Here is a 15958-nt window from a genome sequence, read left to right on the forward strand (position 1 = left end):
TTGCTGCAGTTTTCTCATCTATAAAATGAAGATTGAAATAGTGCCTAACTCAGTTAATGCGAAGTGCTCAGAGCAGTGTCTAAAATGTAGTATTAATTGTCCAGTATTACTAGATTTATTCTTTTCCCAAGGTTTTACATTTTACATTTAACTACACTTGATAATCCACTTACTGATCAATATGTCTTTTTTACAGCCTCAGTAACCTGAAAGTATTAAGATCATTTTGGCCTTTTTAGTATACTTATATAAACAAAAGTTTCTCCTTTCAAAGAAGGCATATGAAGAGGTGCTACATTTATGTCGATATAGCAACACATTTGAATAATTATTTTTAAATTTTCTTTAGATTCTGAAAAAAGATATTCTTTTCAGTATCCTCAGTAATAAAAATCTTTGTCTTTGAATATAGAGTATCAAAAATTAAGCCAACTCTATTAAATTAAATTTATGTTGATACTCTGTCTTCTATATGTATAATTTTGCATACTTATACAGTTAATATACTTTATAACTTTATAATCTTAATAAAACATAGACATATCTATTTATATATGAACTGTGAGTGAGTGTGTGTTTGTGTGTTTTGGGAAACGGGGTATCAGGAACCAGTGTTTGATGTAAGCTGAATTATTTTCATGAACATAAATTCAATCATTGAGTCACAGCTCATATGAAAAAAATCACATGTGATTTACTGCATGTTTCAGAACTTTTAAAATAAGGCCTTATTAGGTTTTTGACCTTATGGGATGAATTCTACATAAAGCATGCATTGAGTCAAATGGAGTAAAAAATGAACATCTTTTCTTTCCAGTTCTGCCATCCCTTCTTCCCTTCCATGTACCTACATCCTGTAGACACCATAATACTATAACACTGATCTTGGAGGACCTGCAGAAAAGGCCATCAAATGCAGTGGAGCGGGGGCACTGTACTTCAGTAAGACACTCAGTCTAATCTTGGGCATAAGCCTGCCTCCTCTATTGCCTGAGAAAGCTTTACTGCTTTAGCAGCCAATGATATACCTATATGCATTTGACATCCTGAACGTGGCCACTTTAATTATTTTAAGGTTTCCTCTAAAAGTCTGCCTTGCTACTTGAATGGAGATGTGGTCATTTGTGCTAATTGCATTTTAGAGTATCATATTGGTTAGAGTAAGCTAATGTTTAAACTTTTGTTCATATCAAATGTCATTGGTCACTTAATTATGTAACAGTTTTCTACCTAGGTATATTTTGCAAACATCAAAAGGCATCAGTCCATCTCCGCATCACTCTCTATGTCTGGACTATGTGCGCATCATATAGTTGCGGCTTTTTTTTCAGGCTCATGAAGTGCTGCATGCCCCCTGCTACTGAAACCCAGGGTCTTGGCTTGAGAGCCCTCTGCCTGATGCCCAGAAAGGGATTTGAGACTGAGAAAATATTGTTGCACTAGGGTCTTTGCCATGAGGCTTTTAAGAATGAGAGAAACTAAGATACAATATGACTTGTGGATCTCTAGGATCATAAGCTGCTTGGATAGCTTACATGTTGAAAGCAGAGGATCTTCAAAAGCCAAAAATCATGCCTCCTTTCTGACATATGGGCAGAGAGCCTAGACACTCAGAGACCTCCTCTGTTTTACAGGAGATGGTGCTGAGGTCAGGATGGTGAAGGAATATGCACAGAGAAAGGCTGGGTCAAAACCGGGCCCAGATTTTGAGAAAATAAAGCCCACCATTCCAATTTTTATTTTAGTTCTTTTGATCTGAGAGAAAAACTGCATAGTCCCATAATATACTTAGTAAAAAGACCAACTATTGTACTCTGTGAAGTTAATGTTATGAGGGTGTGTCTTAGAATCTGATCATGGAGTTAATTTTACTCGAATGCAAGATTTTAAGATGGGCGGTTGTTCTCTTGTTATGACCATACGCCATCGTTCCCTCCCCCCTCGCTCAGAATGTGAATAGTAGTCCCATTGTGGGAACTGCTGATTGACATCAAGGCACTCTGTTGTCATGGCTCTAGTTAAAAAATGTGGAAGAAACTAGATCTTTTCAACCTAAAGGTTCTCTCTGTATAGTTAATTAAAGACATTTTAAGAAGACATTTGGATTATAGGAAAGTGATGATATCACATTATGACATTTATTCCTTACCCCAAGAATCTCAGTAATTGGTTCACCTATTCAAAACTGTTATTTTATCAGAGGGTAAAGATTCCAGGACCCCCAGTCAGACTTATCTAATTTCCCTAATTGGCATATTTAAAAAAAAAAAACTCTGGACATAAGAACTTTCTGATTTGTGAATATGCCATTCACTCACTTAAGATACAATTTAATGTAAAACTTATCTAATGTTAATGAAAGTCTATAGAAAATTTTAGTCAGGGCTTAACCACTGGCTAATATACAATTTATTCCATTGTATTAAAGAATAGACTTACAAATTTAATTAGAATTCCACAGAAATATAAATTATTAGAATGCAGTACAACTCAGGGTGCTTATTGTTGAGATTCTCACTTTACAATGAAGGAAACTATAGCTTGGAAAAAGATAAAGTGACCTTTCGATAATTATGTAACAGATAAACAGATAGTCTGTAGCAACACAGATACCAGATCCAACAGCTTTTGACTTCTAGTCCCATGTTTTTCCTACTAGGCCAGGGTATTTTATATAATCAGAGTTATTTTATTCTATGCAGTGCTGTTGTGATATATGAAAAACAGAAGGTGTACTCAATGCTTTCTAAGAACTTCTGATCTCATAAATCTTGTATCTTACCATGGATAGATATGTGTATTTATAAGTATATCTATGACTCCTTCAAGAGTGACTTACTACTATTTCTTTCTTTTCATTTTTATTTTTTATTTTTTATTTTTGAGACAGAGTCTTACTCTGTCACCCAAGCTGGAGTGCAGTGGTGCAATCATGGCTTACTGCAACCTCCATTGCAGTGAGTGATCCTCCCACCTCAGCCTCCTGAATAGCTGGGACCACAGGCGCACACCACCATGCCTGGCTAGTTTTTGTGTTTTTGTAGAGATGGGGTTTCACCATGTTGCCAAGGCTAGTCTCAAACTCCTGAGCTCAAGTGATCTGCCCCTCAGCCTCCCAAAGTACTGGGCTTACAGGCATGAGCCATCATGCCTGGCTTAAAAATGTTTTAAAATATACCTAAAACCTGATCATATATGGTAACCAAAACCAACAACAAAGCAAAACCGTTGAAGATGGTAGAAATGTGATTTAAGTGAAACTATATGAACAAAGGCACAGGTGAGCCCAGTAAGAGTCACCAACATGAGGTACCCACTAGGAAAGAAAATGCAGGTTAGTCTGCACTAAATGAAATATGATCAGTTTGAATGATGGAAGTAATAGGACTGTTTCGCTTTGTGTAGCCACATCATGGGACCTTGTGTTATGTTTTGTGTGACACATCATTCAAAACACTATTGATCAACTGGAATGTATTCCTAGGCTCGGAAATTGAATGTTGAATAGACTTGAAGTCACAGAGTAATGTCTAAAGAAATTGCAGATATTTTGTGTAGAGGAGGAAAATCTGGATGGGGGATGATATATGCCCTCCAGTAACTGAGGGGTCATCATGTGGAAGTCATGCTAGATTTGAGCTTCCAAATCGAGGGCTAATAAACAGAAGCTCCAGTGAGGCTCCTGCTGTCATAGAATAGGACATTTTGGCTCAGAGTTTTTTTTTTGTTTTTTTTTTTTTTTTTTTTGGCACGGAGTCCCACTCTGTCACTCAGGCTGGAGTGCAGTAGTGTGATCTTGGCTCACTGCAACCTCCGCCTCCTGGGTTCAAGCAATTCTCATGCCTCAGCCTCCTGAGTAGCTGAAATTACAGGCGTGTGCCACCATGACTGGTTAATTTTTGTATTTTTAGTAGAGACGGGGTTTTACCATGTTGGCCAGGCTGGTCTCGAACTCCTGACCTCAGGTGATCTGCTTGTCTTGGCCTCCCAAAGTGCTGGGATTTCAGGTGTGAGCCACCACGCCCAGGCCTTGGCTCAGGGTTTTAAATACTCAGGCTGTTGCATTCAAAAGATAGAATGACTTGTCTCTCTCCCAGGGCACTGCGTTTATAGTCACCAGAGGTGTTCCCCTTGAGCCTGGATGATTACATGGAGGAGGTTTTAAAGGGCAGCATTGACAATTTAGATTTGCGGTTGGACCAGATGACCTTTAAGGTGCTTTCCAGCACCTGGGGTTTTATGATTCTATTTCTATTATGCATCTACGCTGGGTATGTGTCACATTGTTTGAAGCAAACACTGAGAATGAACAGGAGCACAGTGTGGAATGTTGATGGCGCTCACATCTATTTTGTGTTTCAATTTCTGGAAGCAGTCTTTGTCTTTGAGGCAGTTTGGTCCCTGACCTTCTGTAACATTTGGAGCCCAGCCACACTGTCTTTGTTTACTGTAAAGAGCATGGAAAAACCGACTTCCTGACAGTGCTCTGCAAAGTCTAAGGTCAAACCACTCACAGGTGAACAAACACAGTTCTTCCACCTTAAACTTGCCATTTGGAGCCTGTGAAATGGACGAGGGTAATAACGCTGGGTAGCAGAGAGAGGGGAAATCAGTCCTCTGCCAGCAGCCAGCAATTAGTCACTTTGTCAGTCTGCTTTGGGAAGGGCTCATCTTAATTCAGCATCCATTTTGAAGAGGTTAGAAACCATGATATGCAGTTTTAAGTCCTCTAGCAACTCTGCTAAATAAACCTATAGACCCTGCCTTTCTTGACACTATCAGCCCATCATTAATATTTCCCAGGATTGCACAGATAAAGCATAGCATTCTTATATAACTTAAAGGATTGAAGAGTCACATTCATTGAATATTCACAGCATGCAAGCTCTTTCTGCTATGATAACATCTTCAGGTGGCTTAGGTGGGTTGGCTCCCTGTCAAGAGAGCAGACCCTTCTTTTTTTTTTTTTTCTTTTTAAACTATATCCTGCTTTTTCTTTTTTTTCTTTTTCTTTTCTTTTTTTTGAGACAGTGTCTTGCTCTGTCACCCAGGCTGGATGGCAGTGGCATGATCATGGCTCACTGCCACCTCTACCTCCTAGGTTCAAGTGGTCCTCCCACCTCAGCCTCCTGAGTAGCTAGGACTACAGGTGCACACCAAAACACCCAGCTAATTTTTGTACTTTCTTTGGTAGATATGGGGTTTTGCCATGTTGCCCAGGCTGATCTCGAATTCCTGGGCTCAAGCAGTCCGCCCACCTTGACCTTCCACGGTGCTGGGATTACATGAGTGAGCCACTGCACTTACCCTGCCTCCCCTGCTATTTTTTTACTATCATCAAATGCAATAGCTTCCCTCTGTGAAAGGAAGGGAAGTGTCTTCTTCCTGGGTAAGTGTATTGTAAGCTTTCAGGGCCCTAGACAATGCCTACCACACTCTTTTAGATTAGCAGGTCCACATAATGCATTTGTGTGAACATCATTGAATCAAACAATGACCTTGCTCACACATTTACCCATTTACTCAAAATCACTTATTTGTGAGATCCAAGTTTTCTTCTTACTATTTAAAGATTATTAGAGTTGATCTAAAGTGATATAAATGAAAATATTCCCAACATAAATTCACATTTTTCTTTTTTCTTGGAATAAATTCAGCTTTGGCTGTTTTTTTTTTTTTTTCTCTCTCTTGTTCTTTTTTTTTTTTTTTTTTTCTTGGTCTCTGGTGTAAGCGGGCTCTCGAAATGCCCTAGTTATCTAACATTGCTCTTGAACTCCACTTACAGATGATATACTAGCCTTTTACTAAAATATATCTGGGTATTAAAAGCTCAATTCTTTACTGCTGATGAGAAAGATTATTAACACTTTTTTTTCCCAGCTATAATATGAGGCAGTAACACCCCTTTTAACTTCCAGAGCCAGAGGCAGTATGTCACATTAACCTTCATTAACTGCCCAAGAAATGAGGTGCTTTCATTAATTTAGTATTCTTTTTAGCTAAGATTGTGTGAGAAGGCTGATAAACGTCTGTGGTTTCTCCCTTTGCTATTAAAAATAAATAAATAAAAGAATGGTAAAGTATGTTAGCCTGCTTATCTTATCGTCTTGATAAGTGCAACATTCTGATTAGGGGTCAGATCTGGACAGGATGAGTCTGCAGCTGGTGGGCAAGGATGGGGGTCGCTGGGGCAGGGCGGAGGAAACGCAGGCTGACCGAGATCAGCCTGAGGAAGAGCATCCGAGGCGTGTGGTGGGGGAAATCAGGTAGCATCTGAAAACCAAGCCAAAGGTGGAAAGAGAAAATAAATTCTATTTCTATATAAGTAATGGCATGATGGAAGCCAACCCACCTAAGCCACTCAGATATCCTGTGAATTACTAAATGCACTGTAGAGATTTTTGGTATGTGTGGCATCATCACTTCTGATGTTCCCATTTCTCTTTCCATCACCTTCATTTATTCATTACTTTAAAAAGGCATATCAAGCATTTTGCTAGCTCCTGGGGGAAAAAAAGATGAATGACACAACTCCTAAGCTCAGGGACCTGCGTTCTTTCTTCATCTGAGCTTTAAAAAATGTAGAATCAGCTTTACCATCACCTCCTCTCTGTTTTCCAAGAATACTGCAATAATGTTGTTTCTTCATAACACCTCCAGAATCCATCTCAATTTTCCTTTCACCACTACCAAGGTTTGGGCACCATTCCCTTTTAGCCAGGCAATTGCAGAAGCCTCTTGATTAGTCTCCTTATATCCAATCCCTTCCTCCCCCATCAATCTTAGATTTGGTTACTGGACTTATTATCCTACAATTTCGTTCTTGGTCCCATTGTTTATGAAGAGGGGGGTAATGTCTTAGCTTTATATTGTGGCTCTCCTCAACCTAGTCCCACTTCTACAGCACTAACACCTGACTTGAACCACAGTGATTCCTTCATCCACCTTCAGACATATGTATGTATTTTCACATATCTGGTCTCCCTCCCACAATTTTTTTCATTTCCAAAGCAGGACAGCATGGTGGTTAAGACCATGCGCTTGGGGACCAGATACGCTTTACTACTTACTTGCTGTGTAGTTTGGACAATTTATTTAATCTCTCTTTTGTGCTTCTGTCTGTATATCACTGAAAATAACTTATTAAAAGTATTTTCTCATAAAATTAAGTAGGTTAATGTATCTAAAATGCTTAGAATAGATGCTGGCACATAGTAAGTGCTAATTTTTAACACTTACTATTGTTGCTATTGTTGTTAATACCTAAACCCCTCCCTACTCCCTGGCCAAATATTTTATAGCTCACTGTAAATCCCAGGGAACTCGGGGAACCTCCCCAGACATTTAAGTAGAAGTGTTTGTTCCTTTTTCAGCCCTTCTGTGGCACCACTTATCTGACCCACATTTAGCAAGTGGATTGAGACTTACTGATTATTTTCATGGGAAATAAAACCTGAAGAAATGACTAGCAATAGAAGATAATAAATGGTTAGTAATGATAGAAAAAAGTAGCGTAGGCTCTATAGAGTGTATGTTCTCTGAGGGCACGGTCAATGCTTCGTGTGTCTTTGTTTCTTGTACAATGCTTTGTGCCTTCTTGTTAACAAAATTAAGCTCCCAGTTTTTTTCCTGATTCAATCGAGGATGTGATCAGAAGATCATTAATAGACCAATCTGTTTAAACAGACAATGGATAATCAGATAATAGAGTGTCTTGACTGGTAGTGTATCAATGTGAAGAAATAAGGAGCCACCTTGGTTTTGGACAAAGAGTTGTCTAGCCCATCTGGACAGTAGTTCTGGACATCACGAATGTGGTGGTTTGGGAGGATTAGTTTGGTGGCAGGCTGCCAAATGGAATGAAACAAAAAGAGGGTCACCAGAGAGGAGGGTATTAGTACCTGAGCTTGGACTCTAGGAATAAATGGAGAAGAAATCTTAAATCCAAGGACAGATGGCAAAGAGAGAATATATAGGAATTGGGAGATCATAGAGGATGTTGAAGAGGCAAGGGTAAAAAAAGTGACTGCTGGATCTCTTCCTTGGTTAACTTTGGAGAATTCAAATTGGGAAAAGGTTGTCTTGAAGGACAAAAGACGTATGCAGTTACTGGACCTTGAGTTCCAGGATGTCTGAGACCATGCATCTCTTGCTCATCACCGGAACCCCAGTGTCTGGGGCCATCCTTGACACACTTATATGGTGAGAGGCTGAAAGGGCATCTCAAATGAATTAATGGCCGCTTACCTTGATATCCACACAGTCCAATGAGACATGTTGTAGACGATTATCTCTCACCTGTTTAATGGTTCTCCGGTTCTAGTTAGCTGGCATAATCAATTTTGCTAAAAAGGCATACCTCTCACATCTTGGAAGGACATCCCAAATAGGCAACTTACTTAATTCCAGGAAGAGTGACAGAATCTACAGACCCTGAGGCAATCTCACTTGTACTTGCCTTCATGTAACTAGTAAAACATACCTGGCAGTGCAGCACCTCCACAGAAAGGTGCTCCAGAAAGCAATTGTTTGCTCTCACCCTGCTGAGAAGTAGCAATATCCATGTGGCTTAAGGGCTGTAGCTGCAGCCATGAACAGTGTTAGAAAAATATCACCACCATTTGCCAGCATGAGATGCCAAACTGCAAATAAGAGACATGTCGATTCAATGAAGCAGGAACATTTCACTTGTTTTTAAGATTACTTGCGAGAAGTTTATTGCTATGTGTTTGTCTGCCTTTAAATAAGAAATTGCATTTTTTTAAAAAACCGCCTCCTCTCTTCTCCCCACAAAGGGACAAGGCTTTCCTACTCGGGTGAATATTGCCTGTGCTGCTTACCGAAGAAAGGGAGCAGTCTTGGCAAGCATCTTATTAGTCTAAAAATAAATTATTCAGAATGCAGGTTCAGATACAGATTGCAGGGAGAGATAATAGAATTGGTTTTCCAAGCCTGATCATGCTATGAAGACGTGGTGTGTGCTTTTCAGGAATCCACTTAAGTGGAATCAGCTTTGACTAATACAAACTAGAAATAATATTGCTGCCATCCAGCTAGTGTCTGTGGTACAGCATCCTCAGAATGTCTTCAAGTATCCACGGCCTCTTTAGTCTCTGTAAGTGCGCATATGTAAAAGTGTATATGTATTCCCAAGCAAGCTTCAGAGGCATGCTTCTCATTGTTCTTTTAAGGAAATGTCTTCCTGGCCGCCTGAGAGGGGCATGTCTCACTTGAGGTTTGTCTCCCTCCTGCTCCCCCTGCCTGGGTGAAAGAGTTGACCACATCAGCAGCCGACTGCAGTTTGTCATGTGGTTTCTCATGTGATGCTGGGTCTGCAGCACTTGGGAGCAAGTCTTTGTGACTGGCACTCATGGACAGACAGTGGTGTTCAGGGACAGAACAGATTTTGGAGGGGGTGGGGAGGCCAATAAACCAAGAAACATCAGAAATAAAAGTCGCATGAAGTACTCTGATCTCTGTATTCCTTTTTTTTTTTTAAATTTGATTTTAACTCTTGCTTTTTTTATGGTTTGTGTCTGTTTTTTCCACCCCGCTGGCGCCGAGCTGCGCTGTTTTGTGTTTCTTTCTTTTTTTTTTTTTTTTTTCTATTTTTTTTTAAATTCTGAAGCCAGACCGTCTCTCCTCACAGCTCCAGGGCTGCATCTCCGTGGGCACGCCAAGCTTCCCCTGGTTACCTGAGCTGCTCCTGCCGTCTCCCGCCTGGGCTTCGCCGTGGTGCACCCGATCCCGGAATCGTGCGTCTGCGCCCTGCGAAAGAAGGACCTGCTGGCGGAGCTCCGGCCAGGGTCTCCTCCCTCGCAGCTGGGCGAGGCGACTTGGAGGACAGGGTGAAGCTGCAGAAGACCTGGGGTGGGACGGCTAGAGAGGACGCCAAGGACTGGGGAAGGGGAAGTTAGGAGTACCTTACATCCAATGCCCACCCGTGCTCCGCAGGGCAAGGGCAGCCGTCGCCTCGGCCGCGTGCACCCAGCTCAGGCTGTTCCCAGGGATTTAGTCTGGGGGGTCAACCCATGGCGAGATGTGGTGGCATTTTACCTCAGAGTGGAGCTGAAGATGGATAAACAAGGTATCTGATGTATCTGCCTGAGAAGGCAGAGCTGGAGAAAGGCGGAGTGAGGGAGCGCGTGGAAAGAAAGAGATGCCGAATGCCGGGTGATTGTCTGCCGCTTGCTGTGCATTCTCATTCTAGGGAGGATGGCATAATTTATAACCCAGCACATGGATGGAGGAACTGTAAATTGCAGTCTGGATGTCCCCGACGCTGTCAACGAAGGAACTGATGGGCTAGGTGACTGTACCAGTGTCCCCAGAGAAAATCGCAGCCTCGCAGCATGGATTTAAATGCATGTGCATGCATGTAGAGACATGAAAAAGGTTTCTGACCATTTTACACAGGAAGTCTGTCACTTTGCTGGATGGGGCTTGATTGCAGCTTGTGTTTTCAGCTCCAGCTCAACACCCATTTCCTGACTAGTGAGACAGCATGGCCAAAGCAGCTGCATGCAGAATTTTCTTTTTACTCGGAAAGCAAGCCCCCTCTGTTTTAACTCCTTCCAGTTCTGAATGCTCTGTGCTTTGCTAGGACCGATTGTGGGGTTTTGTTTTCTTCTTCTACAAATCCCTGTAAACACAGCTGTATTCAGTAATGGCAAAAAATTCTATCCTGTAAATAGAAATCTGATCAATTTAATCAAAATAAATGTATCCCAGATGACTTTGAGACCAGCTGGCTACCACAGGCTTCAGATGCTAAATGCTCAGTGGAGATGAATACAGTGTTATATTTACATGTTTCAGAATGCCGGGATCAGCCTATAATTTGCAAAAAGAAATTATTTTCTACGGAGGAGAGGTGGTCCTACCAGCTCACAGCTAAGATGGCTAGATACAGGTGTAAATGCTCTTCATGTGATTTGGAGATTTGCAGTGTTGCATTTCAAAAGGCATGTGCCATGAGGCAGAGTATGGCCGTTGTCAGTATGGAGAATGCTCGCTTCTAACTTGCTGTTATGGAGAGCCGAATGCCCTCCAAGTAGCTTCTAGTGAGGTTGAGGGCAGGCACTTGAGGCTTGTTGTAGATTCAAATGTGAGGACTGGGGTTCTCCAACCCCAGCTCAGTGGAGTCAGCTCAACCCTGGGGGTGAGGAGCTTTCCCAGTTGTCATGGGGAGCTCTTCTGGGACGCCTGTCTGGCCCTTCCACTGTTTGTTACTATTTCTACAAAGGCAGCTCTGTGTGTTGGATTATGTTTGGCCAGCTGTTGGTGCATTCCTGCGGGTGGGGCTGGGTGAGGATCTTATTACTGTACTTTCAAACTGTAGATCTGTGTGCAGGGATAGTACAGAAGGAAAGGAAAAGCAGTAAGTTATAGAATCTGATCATTCTTACCTCTTTCTCCAGATAGTCCTAGAGTGAATCCAGAAAGGCTTTAAAGTGAAAAGAGGAAAGAGAGAGTAAGTGATTGGGGGTGGGTGGCATGAGGAGAAGAGAATGAAACAGAGCAAGCGCACAAGAGAAAAACAGCCTTAGAACTTCAAAGCTGCATAGACAAGCAGAATGTCACCAGCTTGTAATTAGCGGTTCATGGTTGCGTCAGTGACTGTATCTGTCCAAGAATAACTATGTGATGTGTGCCACAAAGTGAAGAAGATAGTCATAACTAAGTTATCAAACCCAGTTCAAACAAGGGCAAATGGATTAAGAAATTTTCTGTTTGTAAATCAAATACTGATGGATTATACAAATAAGACTTACTGAATTCTGTATAATTGAAGGCTGAATTATCAATTTATCAGGGGGGATATGTTCATTTAATGAAACTGTGAACGCTTAAACATGCAAAGTAATCATGTGAGAAAATATCAATGCAAGCTCTATCAATACAAGACGTTTTACTAAATAGCCAAAAATGGCACTGCCAGTCTCCTATCTCTGTATCCACACATAATTTTGTTTGTTTTTGTGCATTTCAATAGAGAGAAGTCAAAAGTGACATTCAAGTGAATAGGGTAAATTAAATTCTAAAATTCCCACTTTCGAATTTAAAAAACAACTAAGGAGTTTTGATTTATGGTGATCTCCCAAGTTTAAACCTTGAAGGAGGTTTTGTTGTCTTGAAGCCAAACAGCAGCTTGTCAGTAAACGTTATGGGAAGTCAGCGTACCAGAATTGTTGAGGTTTGAAGGCCACATTCACTTCCCTCCCTTGTCTCTTGTGCTTGGAGATTTGGGTGCTACTGAAGCCTCCACAAAGAGATGGTGGGAGGAGCTGATTGGTCCGTAGGCTTAGAATGTTTACTCTTATTTGTTTTCAGTGCTCCTCCACGGCATTCATTTTCTATTTGTATTTGTGTTCATGCCGCACAATTACTCCTGACCCGCTTTGTTTCTCTGCCCAAAGAGAAGTCAATTTTAGTTCAGCTCTGTGTGTTTAGCTTGCTGGGTAATATGTGCATATGTATTGCATTACCCATGTATGCATTTTTTCTTTTTTTAAAATGTGGATTAGGGAAAATTGTAGCATGGAAAGCTGCATATATTAAATCAATAGCTTTTTGAATCACATGTAATATAATTTAAATATACTCAGTTTGAGGTTGCCAAAACTGACATTGTCTGAGCCCGTTTAATTTACATCTTCGATTTAGTCAAGAAGCGGAACCTGCCAGATCAGAATAGTATTCTGTGCACCCAACAGGGTGGAAGACATTATTTTGTTTGTGTTAGTTCAAACAGCTGGTCATTAATGCAGTCCCCATTTCTAGAGCGAAGTGCTGCTGGACATGAATGCCTGCCTGATTAATGCTGCCCCTCCGAGGGTCCTTCACCCAGCAGTCATGCTCGCAGCAGAATAATGTAGCATGATGTGATTGCACTCTAACAGGATAGTATGTCATTGTGTCACCAAGCAATTGAGGTTATTATGGGGCAGGGCAGACAGACGGGACAGTGGGGTTACTAGACCGTAGCATTTTTAGAAATACAGGCCTGACCTACTTAGAGTTATTCTCTCTGGCTGGCAGCTGCATGGTACATAAAGTCTCCTGATAGGCTGAGGCTGTTGCTAGGGGGAATTAGCATGAATTTTTCCACACACAGACTCAGTGGCTGAATGATAAAAGCTGACTGGAATTAAAGAGATTTGGTTTAGTATTATACAGATTTATCTGCCTCCTTTTCTTTCTCAAGTGCAGAGAAAGAGTGCAAAACACAGATTTTGTTTCCATTTGTTCTTTGACCTTCTTGTTCCTCCTCCTCCCCTCAAGATGCATGAGGGGAGGAGAGTGGGGCAGTTATGAAATTTTGGTTAATCTCTCACTGTTGGGGGTCATTGAAATGATGTTGCAAATTGCAAGATATTTAAGCTTAAAAACTGTTGGGAATGACTAACAGAAGGTTAGATTATTTTTCCTCTTCTGCGCACTAAGCTGTTTTGAAGTTGGGCATGCATCTTTCATGCACTGTATATTTAAACTCTCTTTCCCTTTTGGGCTTGAACAAAACATTTATATAAATTCTTTTCTATCCAAACAGATTGAAGCTTGCAATCTCTGGCTTGTTTAAAATAAGGTGGTCAGGATTCCAGATTTAGACAGGAAAAAAAAATATATATATATACCATTTTTGTTATTACAAAATATTATTTTCTGGGCTATTGTGGGTTTGACTCTCTTTTCAAAAACCAGCCTGATGTAGATGCTTATGGATGAAACTTAACTGCTCCTACCCTACCCTGTTGGCTTCACAATGTATAGGAAAACATAGGTTTTTCTCCAGAAGAAAATCTGCCTGCAGAATATATCTGGAGGTTGTTTTCCTTGTTGCTGACATATGCACTGCATATAGACAACTCACATAATCAATTTTATAAGATGACCCATTTTTTTCCTTCTCATGGATCTCCAAGTGTCTGTGGCTTTTAGTAGATCTTTTCTAGAGGAGGAGTTTTGATAGATCTTTTTAAGGTAATCTGAAAAGCCATCAGGAGAAAAATTAAAGCAACACATATTCAAGAATACTTTAATTTTTCTTGTTCTTAATTATATGCTCTCTATATTTAAACTGCAATTTCTTTCTGTTACCTTTTATTGCTGAAAGTAGTGATTATCTTTGCCTTTTAGATTTGAAATAAATTTTTGTGAGAACACCCTGGGATATCACAAGTAAACAAGAAGCTGGGCTACATAAAGGAAACGAATAACAGAGATTCTTGTAAACTTGTCACATCAGATTTTTTTTTTTTTTTGGCCACATGAAAAAGGCAAGAGAAAATTTAGGTGTAGCTTTTTCTTTTCATTTAGATTTTTAAAAATATTTAGAACTATTTAGATACATAATGCTTTTAAACAGTGATTTCTACTTATACCAGAGAATACAGTCAAAACAAAATAAAACAAATCCTCTCATGGTGTCAGAGCCAAGAAATCTATCAATCATGTGTATATTTTTTAAATCCAGGAGTGTTTACATTCAGCATATAAATCTTATCAAGCTAAAATAGAGTATATTTTCTGATGTAATTGATAGATCATACCCTCACTAGCTTTGAGAGTCCCCATATAAACATTTATTGTAAAGGTTTGCAACTACACTAGCAATCTTTCTTAATTGAATAAAATGTCAATTTATATTTGTGGAATAAAAGATTACCTTGGTGTACTGCTCCTTCCAAAATGAAGCAATTTCTTTGTTGTTTTAACAAGTGAACATTTTTTTGGTTTTCTTTTGCAGTATTTATTTTGCTTAGGTCAATGGACAATTATTTAAATATTTAAATGCAAATACATGGAAATAAAATGTCACTTTAAAATCACTTAAGAAAGGAAAAGTGTCAACATACTTTTATTAACACTCTTTAATAAACGTGGCTAATTTATATGTAAAGCACAGCCTGTTTCCAGGTACCCAGTCGAATCAAATGTTTATTGTTTGGTGAAAAATAAATTGATCACATTATAATAGTTAAATGTAAGTCTTATTTGGTTGTTTAGGTTGCTAAGAATTTCCCATTGTTTTTATCCATTACCAGGGAGGTAAGTATTCAATAAGTCAAAAAGAAAAACAAAGCAAGCATATTTTAAAATGCCATTTATGCTGACTTAGCTAAGCTTAAGCTTATACTTAAGCTTGAGTCCTAGATATTCACTCAGACAATGTATGTCATAGTATTCATTTCATCCTTTGCCATTCATTAAAACACCAAAGGAGCAATCATCCTCACTCATTGCATCAATCATTTATTTATTAGGTATTTATTTTCTGCTCACACATGAGGCTAACTTCTCTAGTTACAAGGTTCAACATAGACCAATGGGGTTTTGGTGGGATTGGTGGGTAAACAAAAAAGGAAATATAAGCAGTTGATTGTTGTGGGCCACCAAGCGCAGGTGAATCTTGTGTTGGATAGTTTCCCTGACTATGTTCTGTCTGACACCTAATGTTACTTAGTCCTTACAACTCTGGGGATGAGCTGGTGCCCTTATTATCAGATGCTTGGAGATGATCAGCTCTCCTGATGTCACAGAGAAGCTATATCTCTTCCAAACCGTCTCAACACTTTTATAATATTTAAAGATCTATCAGTAAGTCAGAACGTGCCTTTTGTGAAGTCATAAAAGCATAATGTAACCCAGTGATTTTTGACATCGCTGTTAAAATGGGTAATAGTATCTCAACCAGAATACCTGAAGCACCCGAACTGTATACTGCCTGAGACCTTATCAGATTCCCTCAGCCTGATGCCTCCAGGGTTTCGTTTTTACCAGGCTCCTGTCTTACTGGAGCAGTCATCACCTGGTGGTATTCTTTAGTCTGTTTCCCCACGAGTCTCTAACCCATTCTTCATCTATGTGCCAGGGACACAGAAGATGTTTCACAGACATTAGTTGATTAGCAAATGAATGAATGAGTGAATTGATGAGTATCCAGAAGACAGATGTT

The 15958-nt window shown here is 40.0% G+C and overlaps 1 protein-coding gene across 27 annotated transcripts in view; it reads left to right on the plus strand.

Moving 5' to 3' along the window:
• The window catches only part of LOC126953309 (uncharacterized), a 598727-nt gene that overhangs the window by 476917 nt on the left and 105852 nt on the right, over positions 1–15958 (plus strand). For 2 of the 27 annotated variants that reach the window (XR_007725209.1, XM_050788802.1), the window contains exon 1: positions 8826–10309. The exons of the other annotated variants lie outside the window; for them this stretch is intronic. Coding sequence is in view for 1 of the 2 variants with exons in the window: in XM_050788802.1 (XP_050644759.1) it covers positions 10240–10309 (70 nt within the window). In the remaining variant the exon portion in view is untranslated. Of the gene's footprint in view, positions 1–8825; positions 10310–15958 lie in introns of those variants that run through there. 27 annotated transcript variants of the gene reach the window in all.

This window comes from Macaca thibetana, chromosome 4 (genome assembly GCF_024542745.1).
Source record: "Macaca thibetana thibetana isolate TM-01 chromosome 4, ASM2454274v1, whole genome shotgun sequence".
Taxonomy (NCBI): domain Eukaryota; kingdom Metazoa; phylum Chordata; class Mammalia; order Primates; family Cercopithecidae; genus Macaca; species Macaca thibetana.